Source organism: Vulpes vulpes, chromosome 2, assembly GCF_048418805.1.
Source record: "Vulpes vulpes isolate BD-2025 chromosome 2, VulVul3, whole genome shotgun sequence".
In the NCBI taxonomy this organism is placed as follows: domain Eukaryota; kingdom Metazoa; phylum Chordata; class Mammalia; order Carnivora; family Canidae; genus Vulpes; species Vulpes vulpes.
In genome coordinates, this window is record NC_132781.1 from 163931994 (window position 1) to 163949257 (window position 17264).

Consider the following 17264-nt stretch of genomic DNA (forward strand, 5'->3'; position numbering starts at 1 on the left):
CTGGGGGGCCTCTCCAGGGACTGAGACCTCCCGGGACAACTGGAGGTTCTCCCGGACTCAAAACATCTCACAGGTGAGCTTGGACGCCTACAGGTGGAATGGGGTGGGGGCGCGAAGGCTCAGGCCTGCTGAGCGTGGGGAAAATTCTGGGTCCTTGGCCTGGGTTTTCCCCTCTGGCTGCCCACTTGTCTCATTGATAACTGTGGACTCCCAGGGGGCCGTAGGTCCAGGCCCTGCTCTCTCTCCAGGGTCTGGGGGCAGCCTGAATTCTTACCCTTCACTTCCTGCCACTGCATCCTAAGTCAGTGGGGGGTGGAGGGGGGTGCAGAGAGGAATAGGAAACCTCTAGCATTACGTATCCCCCCCTCACGCCGGTCATGTAGCTCCTCCTTTACATCACTGCCAGCCCTGTGGGGCCAGATTGCCACCCCAGGTGACAGAGGAGGAAACTGCAGCTCAGAGAGGTTCAGTCACCCACCCGAGGTCACACAGCACCTAAGTGCTGAGAGGATATTTGAGCTTCACTGTGTCCCCAGATCTTTCCCCCCTCTCTGGGCTACACGCTGCCCACCTGTAAAATAAAAAGTCTACCGTGCTGAGAAGGACACCCGTACCACATCTGTGGGCTTTCTACTAAAAGTACATAATCTGAATCAGATCATGAGAATACATCAGACAGACCCAAACCGAGGGACTTTCTGCAGAACAACTGGCCGGACTCTTTGCATGAAACACAGAGAAGAGCTATGGAGGGGATCCCTGGGTGGCGCAGGGGTTTGGCGCCTGCCTTCAGCCCAGGGCCTGATCGTGGAGTCCCGGGTTCGAGTCCCATGTCAGGCTCCCTGCGTGGAGCCTGCTTCTCCCTCTCCCTCTGCCTGTGTGTGTGTGTGTGTGTGTGTGTCTGTGTCTCATGAATAAATAAATAAGATCTTTTTAAAAAGAGAGAGAGAGAGAGAGCTCATGCTATGGAATGTTCCAGAATCGGGAGACTGATGAGCTGTGGTGGCTGAATGCAATGTTTGGATTGGCTTCCGAATGTGGGCGGGGCCCTATGGGAGAAGATTGACCGGGCTGGTGTCATTCGAGTATGGACCTTGTATTTGATCCTGTCCCATCCGTGTTGAAGGCCTGAGTCTGGTAACCTGCTTACCTAAGAGGGGTCCTCGCCGTAGAAGAACCTGCGGAAACACTCGGGGGTGACGATTCATAACGTCCACAGCTAACTTGCAAATGGTTCCGCGAAAGAGAATGGTAATGGGGGGAAGGAGGAGGAGGAGGAGGAGAAGCAGAAAAAGGAGGAGGGGGGGACCACACCACCGGTAACAGGTGCTCGGCGACAAGCGACCCGCGTCAATCCCCGGCTGCCACCAGGGCGCGCTGTGCCCCCGCCATTGGGGCTGTGGGCCCCAGCCAGGTTGCCCCCAGGGGCGTGGGGGCCCTGAGGGCTGGTGGCGCAGGGGGCAGAGGCCTGTCCAGGTGGGGGCGCAGCTCAGCGCCCCCCCCCCCCCCCGCGGATGCCCCCAGGCTGCTGTGGCGGGGCCTCCTCTGGCAGAGACCTGGGGAATTTTTTTGCCTGTGATGTCACAGCTTTACACGCGCCCAGAAAATGGGGCCAGTGCGGGGACGTGTGGTGTACAAGTAACAACAGCGGGTATGGAACCCGGCCCCCCGTGAGACCCCACTACCCTGCAAACTCGTCTCGGAGAGGAGAACGCGCCCAGGGTGGCACCAGGCGGCCAGGCAGGCCCTGAGTCCGGGGCAGCTGACCCCCCACCGCTCGGGCCACTCCTCCAGGTCGGGCACCCGCCGTGTGCCGGAGCCGGCCAGGCCCCATACCTGCTTGGAGCTGCTGCTCCCGCAGGGGAGACATCCCCACCTCCCCAGGGTGTCCGCAGCCGTCAGCTAGAGCGAGGCGGGATCGGGGGTCCCGAGCTTCACCTTGGCACACTGTGATGCCCCGAAGCTGGCCCGTCCCACACCCCAGGCCCAGCCTGCACCTCTGGCCCTGCTCAGGGCTCTCCCTCTGCCGTCTCCCCACTTGCTCCCAGGTCCAGGGGCGTCAGAAAGGGGAGAGTGGGAGGGGGAAGCCCAGGGGCTGGAAGGGGGGCTTTTGGGTGGGGTTCCCCAGCAGGTTCAGGGCAGAGCGAGGTGTCCACAGGGTAATGAGCTGTGCAAACTGAGGCCTGTGGCCCGGCCTTGGTGGCATCAACATAAAAAGAGAGTGGCCTGAAACCTTCCCATTTCTAAACCTGCCTGTTTTCGGGCCGCTTTGGTTTTCCCTACAAAACCTGGGCAATTTCACTTTCAAAAAAGCCCCATCTGGTTTCAGCTGCACAGAGAAACAGGGGCTGGGCCGCACCTGCAGGGACCTGGCATCCAGACCTGGTGGGGGCGGTGGGTAGAGGACTCAGATCAAAGGCAAAATACCCGAAGCAGCCAGAGCCAGGTGGGGAGAAGGGGAGGAGGGGGTGTGCGCTCCATCCCTACCCCAGGGGGTCCCTGCCTCTGGCACTCCTGGACCAGGAACGCTGTCACTGCTTGGCAGCTTGCTAAAGACGCAGAATCCCAGGTCCCACCCTGGACCCACTATATCTAGCTCGTTTTACAGATGGGGAAACTGAGGCACGGGTAAGAGACTTGCCTAAAATGACACAGCTGGACGGTGTCAGGGCCAGGATTTGGCCGAACCGTCCTGTGCACACTCTTATCCACCAGCTTCCGTGTCACCGGTCCTGCCTGCGTAGCCTCTGGTGCCACCTTCAATTTCCCTGCCCTCCAGCCTGGGGCCCACCCATGGGCCCCGAGCCGCTGCCCCACTCACGGCGCGGACGCAAGCAAAGGCAGGGGTGCAGGCGGAGCTTTTCAAGACACAGACCTGGTCTCCTCCATCTGCCCCACTGAAGGGCTCCAACCCAACTACGATTATAGTACCGAGGGCGGCCCAGGAGGCCCAGCTGGCACCCTGTTGCCCGCTCCTGTCCCCACGGCCACCGCCCCGTCCCTCCCGGCGTCCTTGCTCCCCTGACCACCTCGTCCTGCTTGTCCCACACACCGGCTAGTCCTTGCTCGGAGGCCCCGCCCTTGTCACCCCAGCAGGTTGGCAGGCTAGAGCCAAGGGGGGCAGGCCCGCACCCCTGCCAAACACCCCGGGGCAGACTCCCGTTTCCTTGCCTTGAAAACTGAGGTCCCATCGCTTTGCCACCCGCGTGTGGATGAGGGCCCTCCCCTGGCACCCCTGTGGTCTGCGATGGGCACCCCACACCCTCTGTCCTGCGAAGGCCGCGCCGGGCAGGTCCTTCCTGGGCATCTCCGCCTCCCGCACCTCCCCTCTCCTGACACAGCCAGGGAAGCGGCCGTCCGGGGACGCCGGGAGGACCCACGCCAGGGATCCGGGCTAATCCCCGCTCCAAGCTCTACCCCTTCATCACCTGTACAAAGTCCCCTTTTCCTTGTAAAGTGACACAGTCACAGGGTCTAGGGATTAGATGTGGACATTTCGGGGGACCGGCTTTCTGCTGCCTTGACCCGCTCACAAGGTTCTTCCGCCAACTGCCTGGGTCTGTCATCTCCTGGTCCTGGGGGCTTCCGAGCCCCGCTCCCCACCCACAGGCACCCTGGGGCTCCTGGCCAAGGGACCACCCAAAATTGGAGTCGTGCTCCCCCACCCCAACCCCACCCTCGGGCACGCAGTGCTTCCCTGCTGCAAGCTGCACCCCTCGGGGCTCCGGCCTCAGAGCAGGAGCCAGGGGGAGCCTCTCCCCAGTTCCCAGCCCTGGGCCCCTGGGAGCTGCGGGGGGCGTGCAGGCTCCGTGCAGCCGGGCCATGGCTGGTGGTAAAACCCCGAGACAGCGGATGCAGAAACGGCCCCAGAGGAGGGCGACTGGCACCTGCCGCAGGAGGGAAAGCCAGGAACAGGTGAGGCCTCCTCTGAGATGGAGTTCACCAGACTGGCAGCCCTGCTCACTGAGAATCTCCCGTGGGGCGGAGGAAGAGGAGAAGGGCGCCCCTCCGAAGATGCCCCTGTCCTCATCCCTGGAACCTATGGCTTATGTCACTTTAGGTGGCAGAAGAGGGCAACTGAGGTTGCTAATCAGCAGCCCTGAGATCCTGGATCATCCAGGTGAGCACAGTGCCGTCCCCAGGGTCCTGGAAAGGACAGAAGACTCCGAGTCAGAGTCAGAGAAGGCTGGGGACGACGACAGGTCCCAGAGGAGCTGTGGGGCTGGGGCCGGCGTGATGATGGAGGAAGGAGCCTGAGCCACCCTTGGAATGCGGAGCCTCCAGCGCATGGAAGGCGAGGCAATGGGTTATCCCCCCCGGAGCCTCCAGGGACGACCGCAGGCCGCTCACACCTTGATTCCAGCCCAGGGTCACTTTGGATTTAGGAACTACAGATCCTAACCCTCCGTGTGGCTCTGAGCCATGACAGGTGTGGTCGTGATGGCCCCAGGAGGGAACTAACCCCGGGGCCCGGCCCAGAAGACAAAGATTAAAGCCGCGTCCCCTTCGCGCCAGCCTTCCCTGAAGGCCCAGTGGGAATCTGGGGCGCTGGGCGAGGCGCTGCGGGCCGCACGAGAGCCAGTGCCGGACGGTCCCCGCTCTCGATCGCAGCCCCCGCGACAGGGCCACGGGCGACACGAAACCGCACTCTTTGGAAGGAGGCAACCTCGGAGGCAAGATCTGAAAAACACAGGGATCAGCTGAGCGAGGCAGAATGACGCAGGTGTCACACGACAGGGAGAGAAAAAGAAGTGGCTTGGGGCATTCACACGCCTTCTTGGAGGAGGAGCACTTCTACTTTTTCTCGAAGGAGGATAAGGTGTTGCAGGGGGAAACGAGAGGGGGGCATCCCTGGCGGAAGGCGCCTTAAGGGGAAGGTACAGAAGCGGGAAAGAACAGAGCGGCCGGGGAATTCAGTGGTTTGCGGGGTGACAGTGGGAGCAGAAGGAGGAGACCGTCCGCACTGCCCATCACTTCCCAGACAGCGTCTCACCAAACGCTAGTTCCTCCCAACGGCCGCAGGTGACAAGCAAAAAAAAAAACCAAAATGCAACCAACCAACCAACCACTGGACTCCACCTGAGACGTCAACAATTCAAGTCCCAGGGCCTTAACGGCGCTTGCTCGCCCCCTGATACCGAAAGGAAAGGTTGGGGCCGAGAGACCCGCGTCTCCCAATCTCGGTGGGCCCTAGGACCCTGTCTTCATGGGACGCCTGTTCCCTGGGCCCGACTTGGGGAAACAGGACCCCGGCAGTGGGGAGCCACCGAAGGTCAGAGAGCAGCTAAGAGGACCGGGCGGAGAAGGGAGGCCAGCACCGGCGAGGCCCGGCCTGGGGCCAGTTCTGCGACTGCTGAGTCCTGGCTCCCTGCACCCCCTCCTGCCCCAGAGGAACAAGCTGGGCCGCTGCCTGCCCTCCCGGACGTTCTGGGGCGGCAGCGAGGGGTCGGGGCGCACCCTCCGCCAGGCCTCGGGTGGGCAAAGGCCCGCAGCCCTGGCCAGAGTCCGGCGCCGCAGCCTGGGAGGATTCCACGGCATCAGAGAAGAGGGAGCCCCCAGCCCGGCTGCCCAGGGGCGCCTCAGCTCTCGGCCCCTCTGGGAGGTGCCTTGGGCTCCTCCGGGTCCCCCCACCTGCGGGGGCCGGCCTGTTTCCTTGACCCCCGCCCTCCCACACTCTCAGCCTCTCTCTCCTGACTCAGTAGCGGGGTGGGGGGGAGCACACACGCTCTGGCAGGGAGGTGAAGGCTCGCTGGGGGGCTTCGCGGCCCTGGGGGGGCCATTTCGGGAGTGGACGCTCCCACGGTGCAGGAGGCGCGTCGGGCGTGCAGCCGGTGGAGGCTGAGACCCCGCGTGCAGGCCGGGGACGCGGCTCCGAGGCTCCGAGGCTGTGTCCACACAGCGCCCCGCGGACCGGCTGCTGCAGCCGCAGCAGGACGGTGTCGCTGCCGGGGCCCTCCTGGCCGGGGCCCTCCCCACCGGGCCGCCTGGCCTCCTCCTGTCCCTGGCCACCGCCGGCCCCGGAGCCGCCACCCCCCCATGCGGGGGGTAGCACGAGCCCTGCGTGGGCTCCCGCTGGTGGGGGACAGACTGGCCGCCCACCCGCCTCCGTGTCCCTCTGCCTACAGCCTGGGAGCCAGTGCCCCCGCAGCCCGCATCCCCAAGAACTGGGCACGCAGAGCTTCAGAGCGGCCCTCGCACGCCGTGCCCAGAGCAGCTGCCCCCCAGGATTCTGTGAACGTGCCGTGTCCCCAAAGGCCAAGGCAGCAGGGGAGCAATTGGACAGAGCGGCAAGTAAAGTGTCCCTCCCCACAGGCAAGGCCACGGAGGACGCCAGGGAAGATTCTGGAAGATGTGTCCCTCCCTCCGCCCCCAACGACCCTGGAGGAGGGGGGCGGGGGAGAGGGGAGCAGGAGAACTGGGCTTGCCGGGCTGCCTTTATTGTTGACATTGTGTCCCCGGGGTCTGGGGCTCTGGTCCCGCTCAGCCCCTGACCAGTCGGGACGACCAGCTAGGCCGGCCTCTGCCTCGGAGCCTCCACATCCCCGTCTGGAAAACGGCGGCGGCGTGAGCCCACACAGGCCCCCCCAGGGTCAGCGGCGAGCCCGGGAGGCCTTGCTGGCCCGGGCACCCATCTGGGCCGACGGCCCCCAGCTCCGGCGCTCCCCCGGCCCCATTTTCCTCCCGCTGGTGTTCCTGGGGCAGGAGGGGCAGGAGGGGCAGGAGGGGCAGGAGGGGCAGGAGGGAAGGTGCATTTGAGCTTAAGGGTGAATCACAATCAACTCAAGAAAGGAGCGTGTAGGTCAGAGATGAGTGGGAGCAGAGTCAGAAACTTACGGTAAACGCTGCCCTTCTTCCAGCACTGACTGGGCTCAGGCTGACTAATGCCCCCCCGGCCCGCTGTGCTCCCCCCGCTGCCCAGGCCTCTCTGAGGAAGGGCAGGCCCTGAGTAAGACCGGCCCACACCGCCTCCCCGGCTTCACATCGGGCAGCCCCCTCCGGAACCTTCCGCCTCGTGCACAGCGTGGAATTCCACGTCTGCAGCCTGTGGGCAGCTGGAAAAGTCTCCCGGGCTCCTGCCAGTGCCTAAGCCCCGGAGAGGCCGGGGGAAGAGCGAGGCAGAGAGCTCGGTGACCGCAGTCACCCCAGCAAAGGCTCGGCCACGGCCCGGGGCGGCTGCAGGGGCCTCCACGTGGCTGGAGGGACACGTGGCTGGGATGGGAGGGCTCGGGTGCGGGAGACGGTCCTGTAGCTTCAGCGCTGGAGGACCACGACGACCACGACGACCACGACGACCACGACGACCACGACGACCATGACGCCGAGAATTTGAAGTCTGCAGAGCTCCCGGAAAGACCCTGGGCCTCCCTGCCCGGCCACCACCGACCAACCGGTGCCCAGAGGAGAAGGACGGAGCGGATGGGGAGGCATTAGGGCAATGAATTCTCAGGATTCACATGGGGGCAAATCCTGGGTCACATCACCAAAACCACTCTTGGGGAGACTGTGGTATGAGGCATCAGAGGCCAAATCTCTTGCTCAAATGGTGACACACAGCAAGAAAGGCCTCTTGCTTCAGGCGTCAACCACAAAACGCTGGAGTCTCAAATCAGACGGTGAGAAAAAAGGATTGAAAAATACAATCCCTGACTTGGGGTCTCTATCTTTTTTTTTTTTTTTTAAATGATGAATTCCTAAAACTTCACTGCGGCCACGGAGGCAGAAGGAGGCCTGGGTGCGTGGAGCCCCCTCCCCCACAAGCAGCCCGATTCCTGCCAAGAAATGCCCCAGTGTCTGAGCCCACGAGAGTCACGCAGTCTCTCTGGTAGGCGGAAAATGCAAATTAAGACAACAAGGATATGGCCCTTTTCACCGGTCACATTGACAAAAATAAAAACTCTGATAAGATCAAAAGTCGGTTAGGATGTGGGGAAGTCACTACGCTCAGGCACTGCTGGGGGGGGGGGGGGCGGGGGGAGGATTGTCCAGCCTCCCTGGAAGGCAATTTGGTGGCACCTTGTAACCCGAATGCATTTGCACCCTACAACCTCCGCCCTCCCGCCTCACCTGCTTCTCTGGGAAAGAAGCGTGTGCACATTCCCAAAAGCACCCCTATGGGGGTCTGTCCTTTGAAATTGCGGACAAACCAGCAAAACGGTGGTAGGAACCTTGTCACCCACACGCCAGGGACAGGGATAAAACTCTGGAAGTCCCAGTTGGTAGAACAGTGCAATAGGGTTTTCAAGGATAAACAGGGAAAAATAAGTAAATAAAAGAGAAACGGGGGACCACCCAGGCAGCGTGTCCAAGACTTGCTGCGGACGTTGGAAAGCCCCACGTATAGGATACGGAGAAGTTTATCGGCTTCTCTAGGACTAATAAGACATGGACACGCGTTCACGCGGGTGGGCCAAGGAAGCTGCGAGGCCTGACGGCGGCTGTGCCTCAGACGGACCAGGCGGGGGGAGGTCCAGAGATTTAGCTTTATCTGTATCTTTTGCATCGAGGATATAATCATATATTCCTTGTGTAATTAAATACATACTCTCTCTTTTTTTTTTTTTTTTAATTTAAACTGGGATTTTGCTCTATAGAAAGGAAGCCACGGTGCTCCAGCCACCAAACGTGAACAAAGCCCCCAAGTCCCCGTCACATTCCTTTCCTTTCCTTTATCTCCCCGAGGCCTTAGCACCCCAAACTCACACACTCCCCTAGGTCATCAGCAGAGGACCCAAAGGGCCGGGGTTCCATAGCCAGGGCATCCGCTGCCCCCGCGCCCTGTCTCTCACTGTCCCATGGAAGACTGGGGTGGGGGGGGACGTGTGCTTGGCCCTCTTCTACCTACACTCTTCCTCCTCCCGCCTGGAGACCACTCCCCAGCCCCCCTCCCCGCCCTGAGGGCGGGATGCACAGGGCTGCCCTCCACAAGGAGCCTTCTCTTCCTATAGGATTAGAGGTCATGGGCCTGCCCCCCAACAGATGCGCTCCCGCCTCTGCACCAAGACTGAGCAGCCCCCACCAACACCTACTGTCTCCCCGGTGCCACGGTCAGCCGCGGGCCTCCCTCCCGGGAGCCTGTGTCAGCGCCGCGGGTACAGCAGGCCACGTCCCGTTCCCCTGCGCTGGGGCTCCCCGCCTGTGCCCAGCGCCGCCCACCCTAAGGGCTCGGTCTCCTTAGAGCAGTCCCCAGATTCGGTTCTGGGGTTTCCCTGCAGCAGACGTCAGCTCCCCCCCACGCATTGCCCGGCTGGGGGTGGGGGGCAGGGGTACTAACCTGGCCCCTCCAGCACCCTCATCCCTGCTTCTCAGCCACACTCAGCTCCCCCTCGCTGCCCACTTCAGGGCCCAGGGCAAGCAGCAGGGCAAGCAGCAGGGAGGGCCCCAACACCAGGCTCCGCTGGCCACTGCGGGCCCCACCTGGCCAGGGACAGGGGCAAGCAGCAGACCAGCAGCACCGGCCGCAGGAGGCCCCATCCGGCCAGCCCAGGACCCCCCCCAGCCAACAGGCGTCCCCCCCCCCGCTGGAGAGGCCCCCACCAGCTGCCAGCCAGCCAACCTCCCACCTGTGAGGACTTGCCCGGTCACCTGTGCCCCCTCACCCCAGCCGGGCGCTACCGAGGTGAGGAGCCTCCCTGGCCTCCCCCGCCCCCCCCACTCCCCACAGTCCCGGCTTGGGCAGTGGCAGCGCCAGGAGGGAACCCTGCACGGCGGGCCCCTCCCAGGCCCCTGCCACCGACCTACCTGCGGGAGGGCTCCCAGCGCCCCCAGGAGCAGCAATCCCAGCGCGGCGCAGACGGGGCGCATCCCGGCGGCCGGTGGGCTGAGCTGGCCGGGGAAGCGCCCACCTAGGCGGCCCGGGAAGTGCGCTGCGCCCACGTGCAGCCCCGAGCCCCACCTGGGGGAGCCGGTGCCGGGCTTGGGCTTGGGCTTGGGCTCGGGCTTGGGCTCGGGCTTGGGGCTCGCTGGCCGCTCCCCGCACACTTCCCCAGCGCACCTCACGCGCCGGCAGCTGTGAAGTCACTTCAAAAGTGGGCTGCTCTTGCTCTGAGGGCTCGGCCTTAACTCCTCCCTGCCCCCACCATCCAGAGGAGCACTGGTACCCAGAACGGTTTCCAGGAACGCTACCAGCAGCGAAAGAAGAAAGAGCGGACAAACACGTGCAGAGATGACTCAGGACAAGCCACACTCCCCTCCTGCTGTTTTAAAGACCTGCCCTGATTGGACAGGAGGCGTCCTCCCGCGCTCCAGGGAGTTCGCTGCCTGGCCCGGCAGCACAGCACCGATGATGACCAGGGGAGGCAGCCCCGCCACCCCAACACCGTCCCCTCCACCCTTCTCCCCGAAGGTGGGAGACTCAGGACATTGGGAGGCTCCAGGCGCAATGGTCCCACCCCACCCCCACCCCAAGATAAGGCTAGGTCTGAGTAGATGCCTGCTCCTGATACAGATCAACCCAGACATTCTCTCTTGCTCTGGGGGTTCTTTTAGAAGGGACAGCTCGAGTCAGGAGGCTGCAGAGAAAGCCAACACCCATGAATAAGTCTTTGCTAAAAAATGAATCAGTAGATGGATGATAGATGGTTGGATGGGTGAGGTGACGGACTGGTGTGTGGGTGGGCAGGTGGATGGATGGATGGTGGATGGGTGGGTAGGGGATGAATGGATGGATGGGTGGGTGTATGGGTGGGCAGGAGAGTGGATGGGCGGGTGGGTGGATGGATGGATGGATGGGTGGGTGGGTGGATGGATGGATGGATGAATAGGTGGGTGAGTGGGCATGTGGGTGGATGGATGGATGGATGGATGGATGGATAGTGGATGGGCGGGTGGGTGAATGGATGGATGGATGAGTGGGTGGATGGATGGATAGGTGCGTGGGTGGGCGGGTGGTGGGTGGACAGGTGGGTGGGTGGGTGTATGTATGTATGTATGGATGGATGAATGGATAGTGGATGGGCGAGTGGGTGGATGGATGGATGGGTGGGTGGGTGGGCAGGTAGATGGATGGAAGGATGGATGGATGGATGGATGGATGGATAAATAGGTGGGGCAGCAGTTGGATGGATGGACAGGTAGTGGATGGGCAGGTGAGCAGATGGATGGATGGGTGGATGGGCAGGTGGGCAGGTGGGTGGGTGGGCGGGTGGATGGATGGATGGGTGGGTGGGTGGGTGGATGGATGGATGGATAGTGGGTGGGCAGGTGGATGGATGGATGGATGAATAGGTGGGTGGGCAGGTGGGTGGGCGGGCGGGTGGATGGATGGATGGAGGGTGGGTGGGTGGGTAAGTGGACAAGTGGTTGGGTATATGGATGGATGGATGGACGGATAAATGGATGGGTGGATGGATGGATGGATGGACGGATAAATGGATGGATGGATGGATGGATGGATGGATGGATGGATGGATGGATAGGTGGATGGGCAGGTGGGTGGGCGGGCGGGTGGGCGGGTGGATGGATGGATGGATAGTGGATGGGCGGGTGGGTGGATGGATGGGTGGATGGACTGACTGTTGAAGGGACTGATGGACAGAGTACAGAGCATTTCGTTGTCAATCCACAGATATTTCCCTGCCCCCGTGAGAGTTTTCTGCCTGGAAGAAGAGCCTAGAACTCTTACCTAAAAGAAAGAAACTATACTAGTCTCATTCTAAATAAAGTTCTCATTTTCAGGGGAATAATTTTCCCTTCCAGTGCTTCTCCATCTTCTCCATCTCATGGGCTCTCTACTCCTTTCATCCTACCTCCCAAACATATATATATTGAGCATCCACCAGGTAGACTACAGGTCAGGGACTTGTTTACTCGTGTTTTTTTTTTTTTTTTTTTTCCAGAGCTGTAGACTGAGAAATAGGCAGCCAGTCCTAGGTGCTCGGGTTAAAAAAGCCCAGTTGTTTTCCCTGAACCCGGAATGGCCCAGTGACCGTTGGTCTGTCCCTGCGAGGTACGAGCCCCCCATCTTCCAGAAATGCCATCCTCTCCTTGGCTCTACGAGCGGTCTCCCACCAGGACATTCCGTATCTGCCCTTCCCACCGCACCCAACTGTCCTCAAGCTCCTGGATTCTACTTGGAAAAATTTCCTATATATTGTGCATCCTTCTGGGCGACCCCTTCTGGGCTCTCCCCTGGGTGCCCACGCCCAGTGCCCTGGCATGTCTGAGCCGGGACTACGTTAAACAATTAAGCAAGTGATCGTGAACGCTACCCATGAGGTTCGCAATGACCCCAGGCAGGGACAGGAGCAACCCAGGACGCCTGCTTCCCAGCGCAGGGCTTTTCTCCCTATAGAGGAAACGGGACTCTGAGTAAACAGATGCTTGTTCAGCTCGTAGGCAGAACCCAAAAATGACACAAACACCGCCAACCCAGGGGAAATATAAATGACCATTAATTACAAGTTCTAAAAATTCCACCTTTCTAGAAAATGAAGAGATGCAAATGAAGGCAACCTTTGATACCCTCCTGGACTTCTTAAATCATCAGGGTTTTTTTTGGTGGCGCTGATGTGTTTTTTGTTTTTTGGTGGTTTGTTTTTTTTTTTTTTTTTTTAGTGTTCTTTATAAGAACAACTTTGGTAAAATCCAACCCCAAAGTCGTGGCGAACCTGGAATACACATTCATACCCTGCTGGTAAGTGTTACAAATCCTTTTCAGAAAGCAACATGACAATTCTTAGCAAAAGCACCCTCCCCACCAAAAAACTGCTTATACCTTTTCACCCTTGCAAAGAAAAACAAAGGTAACAGTTGAACTGGAAAGAGGAAAAAGGAAGCCATAAACAAGGCAAGGTTGCCTAAAGCATTATTTATAAATGCTGGAAATACCCTAAGCATCATGATGTCGGGGGCGAAGGCTCAGGGAGCCGGCGCGTGGCTGCTTGCTGGAATACCACACTCCCTCAGGGCGATCACGGCGGTGCTCCGGGCCCGGCGCCTGCGGCCTTCCCCACGGGCTTCTGTGCCCAGCAGCCTGGCAGGGGTGCAGGCGCGGGCCTGGGGGTGCGTCTCATCCCGGGGGCAGTCAGGTTATTCACTTCATAACAACGGCTGCCTTTGAGTGCTTACTCCGTGCTAAGGTTTTTCAGGCGCTGGTTCCTCGAGTCCTCCGGGAAATCCCACGGGGAAGATCCTATTTTGTGCCCGTGCGCAGGTGAGAGACCGAGGGCCCGACCACTGAACCCACGAGGCCAGCGCGCCCCAGAGCCAGCGGCCTTGGAAACCCTGCGCCGCCTGGCCCAGTCCTGCTGCTCTGGTTCCCCGTCAGCTGCCCCCCCCCAGTGCTCCAGCCTCACATGCCCCGCTCCCGTCTCCTCCTCACCTGCACCCATCCCCGTCCTCCCCTGGAAACACCCCTGCGAGTCCTGCCCGCCCCGACCTGTTCCAGGGCCACCTCTGTGTAGTCCCCTCCCCTCCCCCCAGCCACCTTCCCAGGCTGAAAGGCGGTTTCTGTCGTTTTTTTTTTTTTCTCTTTGGCACCTCAATTCTAGAACTGGTCTCGACTGCGTCATGACCGTAATGACTGGGTCGTGCATCCATGTGCCCGGGGAAACTGTGCGCTTCGGGAGCCCAGGGGGGGCCCTGCCCCCCGCGGATAGAGGGGCTCTGGTGCAGGGCAGGGGCTGGCTGGAGCCCTGGGAGTCAGGAGTCGGCCTCCCCCTAGAGATCGCAGCCCTCCTCCCCCCCACCCCACCCCTGCCCGGGAGAGTAGGGGGAGGGACAGCGGGGGGGGGGGGGGGGGGAACGGGAGTGGGGGGCAAGCTCACAGGGCCTTAAAGAGCCAGCAGGGCCAGGGCCCACTGGGCACCTGCTGCAGCCCCAGGTGGCTCCGAACCCCCCAACAAGGGTGAAAGTGCTTTGAAGAAGAGCCGGGGAAGTCCCGGGCCCCAGGCAGGTGTGGGGCCGGGCCGTGGTGGGGGCTGCCCTGGCTGTCGGCCCCCAGGCAGCAGGAGGCAGGAAGGCGAGCACCTGCCCACATCGCTGCTCAGCTCGCAGGAAGGCGCGGAAGGCGGCGGCAGGAAGCGCTCCGGAGGGAACAGGGAGCCGGTGTCACCAAAGAGATGCTGAGTAAGACGCCAGCTTCCGACCTGGCTCAGGAAATCCAGGGACTTCCCCAACAGCTGGGAACCCCAGCCCCAAATAGCCCCCAAAATACCCTCAGCGGATACAGGGAGTCTTTAGGCAGGCCGGTGGGTGGCTGGAGCCCGGACCCCTCTGCTCCCATTAGCCTGGGTGCTTTTCTGGGGACCTTTCCCAGGAGCCTTGATGGGGGCAGGACCGCTCCACGAGGGGGGGCTTCTCCGGTGGGACCTGCGACTCGGACCCCCGCAGGCCTGCCTGTCTCAGGGCCCAGGATGCCAGCTGGATCCCAGACCATAGGCTGTAGCTTCCCAGGGGGTGGGGAGTCGTGGCCGCTGCAGGCTGGGGCAGGAAGGCGGGTCCCTAGAGGTGGGCAGGATGAGCTCCCGCCATGCACGCCCCACAAGCAGGACACCCACCAGGCCCTTGGCCAGACATTTGTTCCCAGCAACAAGATTGCAGGTCAGTACTGCTGTCCCCACTTCACAGATGAACAAACTGAGGCTCCAAGTAGTTCAGGAACTTGCCTGAGGTCACACAGCTGTTCCTGTGGGTTGGCAGTGCGGGAGCGACCCACGGGGTGCTTGTGGCTTAGGGCCTTGTCGGGGGGTCGCCCTCCAGGTGTCCTCCGGGGCCGCAGCCTCCGAGGGCTTGGCTGGGGCGGGACACCCTGCCTCCAAAACCAGCCAGTCACGTGGCCGTGGGCAGGAGGCGCGGTGTCGCGGGCCTTGAGTGCCCCACGGGGAGCGGGCTCCCCCCAGCAGGTGACGCCGAGGGGAAAGGATGGAAGCCACCGCGTCTGTGATGATGCAGCCTCAGGAGTCATGTTGTGTCCTCTCCAGGGCACGCAGGGACCAGGAGGTGACGGGGTCACTGGGACCCTGTGGCCTCCTCGGCCACACGTGGCCTTCAAACCCGCCCGGCAGCCTTCTGAGGGCTGCACAGAGCCTGGGTAACACGCGGTGTGGACGGCTCCGAGCTGCAGGCGGACCGAGGGGAGGGCGCCCACTGCGCAGTGCCAGGCGCCCGCTAGGCCTGGGCCTCTCCACGAGGGACCACGGATGGAGGGCTCGTTGTCTGCGATGCCCCCGCCGAGGGCGAGGTCACTCCTCCAGCCGCGACTGCCCCACGCAGGGGTGCGGGCTCTGGGGCAGGCGCCTCCCTGGCCGCTCAGGAGGTGCCACGTGGGCGGCCTCCCCGTGCCCGCCGGGTGCACCGCTGTGGGGCGCTTGCCCAGGCCTCGGCGGCCCGTGGGGGCCCGGGGTGGCACCAGCCTGCTAGGTGGCCGCTCCGGGGTGGGGAACTAGACGGACGCCGGGAGCCCGGGATCCAGGCCTGCATCCGGCCGCGGCTGTCCCCCTCCAGGCCTCAGGCGCCTCCGTCTGTGAAATGGGCGCGGATTTTCCCGTCTGCTTTCCGTCCCGTGGGTCTGAGGCCCCGGCGAGAGGGGACGGAGGAGGCCTCGACCCCATCCAGGCCCGGGGCCCTGCAGGACGCCCCAGCTCTGCTCTTCCAGGCCGGCTCAAACGGTCTCCGCCGTGAACCAGCTGTGCGGACTTGGGCCAGTCGCTCACCCTCTCTGAGCCTCAGTTTCTCCACGCACAGTACGACCGGTGGTCTCGACTGCCAAGGGCCAAAGCTTCCTGTGGGGAGGCCCTGCTCGCCTGACTGAGCCCCAGGAGGCGGCGCCAACCGTCGGGAGCTCCCGGGCCTGGGAGTCCCTCCCCGGCTTCCACCTGCCGAGCCACAGAGGTGGGCGCCAGGACCAGAGAGGGAAGGAGCCTTGGCCAAGGCCCGGCGTGCGGGGGGACGACCCCTGGGCCCCGGCTCCCCGTCACGGAGTCCCCGTCCCCCCGGACCTTCTGCTCAGCGGGGCCGTTGTGAAAGGGGGTGAGTCATCTCCACTCTCAGGAAACCAAGCCCAGTCCAGTATCAATCACGGAATCGGAGGCTTCGGTACAAGAAGGAAGCCAGAGCTCGGCGGGGGCGCAGGTGAGGACAGCGTGACCCTCGGGCGTGTCCCTGCAGGGGGTCCGCGGTCCGGGTCCTGCACACGAGGGCCGGGCGCCGCCACTCAGGAAAGACGGGGCCACTCCTCACAGGGCCCCCCGCGTCCCGACGAGCCGCACTTCGCTGCCCCCCAGCCCGCAGACGGAAAAATCAAGGCCCGGATCGCTGGCGTCCGAGGGGGAGTCCCCGGGGCAGGGATTTGGGCCCACCGTGTTCAGCGCGAGGCACGACATGGGGGAAAAACACAGAATGGCTGAATCAAAGGTGCTTTCGAGGTCCTCGGCACAGTAGCCCTGAAAAGGATGATTTTTTTTCTTTTAAGTGATGATTTTTAAAAATCGATGAGAAATCAGATGCTTGGAGAAATCACCTGCCTAAGCCGCCCAGTCACTAAGCTTCAGGCCGGTGACTCTGGAGTCGGCGCCTCCCCCGGCGGGTGCTTGCGGGGCCTGCTGTACCCGGCACCCCCAAACCACGGTGCCCTGGAGCCCCCGGGGTGGCCCACACGTCCGGGTGTCCCGGAGCCTCTGCTTGCAAGCCCGTGAGGCCAGGCCTCCTGCTTCGGTCCACCCCTCCTTTCCCACGGGCCCGGGCGCGGCCCCCAGGGGCCCACCCTGCGGGACTGGGGGCATCGAGGCCACCGCACCCTGGAATCGTGACCTACATCCAGAACGTTCGAGGAAGCAGCTTCACTTTTGGGAGGCCGAGGAGTGACTGCTCGGGGCTCCGTCCACGGGCGGCCCCTCAGCCTGAAATTCCAGCATTAGTCACCCCCCTGAGCGGAGGCACTGAAGGCCCCAGCGAAGATGTAAATCATGTCTGGGGGAAACCATGTGCTAAGTCATTAGCGGGTGTCAAGGCCCACTTGGAGGATTTCTCAGAAGAGCCTTGGTGGGGACAGGGCCAGGGGCCTGATGGCCAAGTATCAAGTAGCTGCCCCCTCACCAGTCAAGAGGATCTCGAGGAAGCACTTAGTGCCAGAACCAAGCCTCTCAGCGAGGCCAAACAGACCCCGGTGGGGCTCCTGCCCCTCATCACCACCACCTTATCTCCTACCTTATCCCCCACTGGCCTTGTCCCTGCCACAGGGCCTTTGTACATACCAGTCCCTCTGCCCGAAACCCTATTCCCCAGCATTTCACGACGCTGGCCCTCCAAGGACACTCGTGGCATGCTGG

The 17264-nt window shown here is 62.4% G+C and overlaps 1 protein-coding gene across 3 annotated transcripts in view; it reads right to left on the reverse strand.

The window, feature by feature from the left end:
* Positions 1-10031, reverse strand: part of TNFRSF8 (TNF receptor superfamily member 8) — a 58908-nt gene extending 48877 nt beyond the window's left edge. Inside the window, exon 1 of one of the 3 annotated variants that reach the window (XM_072751167.1) lies at positions 9739-10031. In XM_072751167.1, the coding sequence (XP_072607268.1) occupies positions 9739-9801 (63 nt within the window). In that variant the 5' untranslated portion in view covers positions 9802-10031. The remainder of the gene's footprint in view (positions 1-9738) is intronic. The other 2 variants (XM_072751168.1, XM_072751169.1) reach the window with 2 other exon arrangements.
* Positions 10032-17264: the final 7233 nt, after the last annotated feature.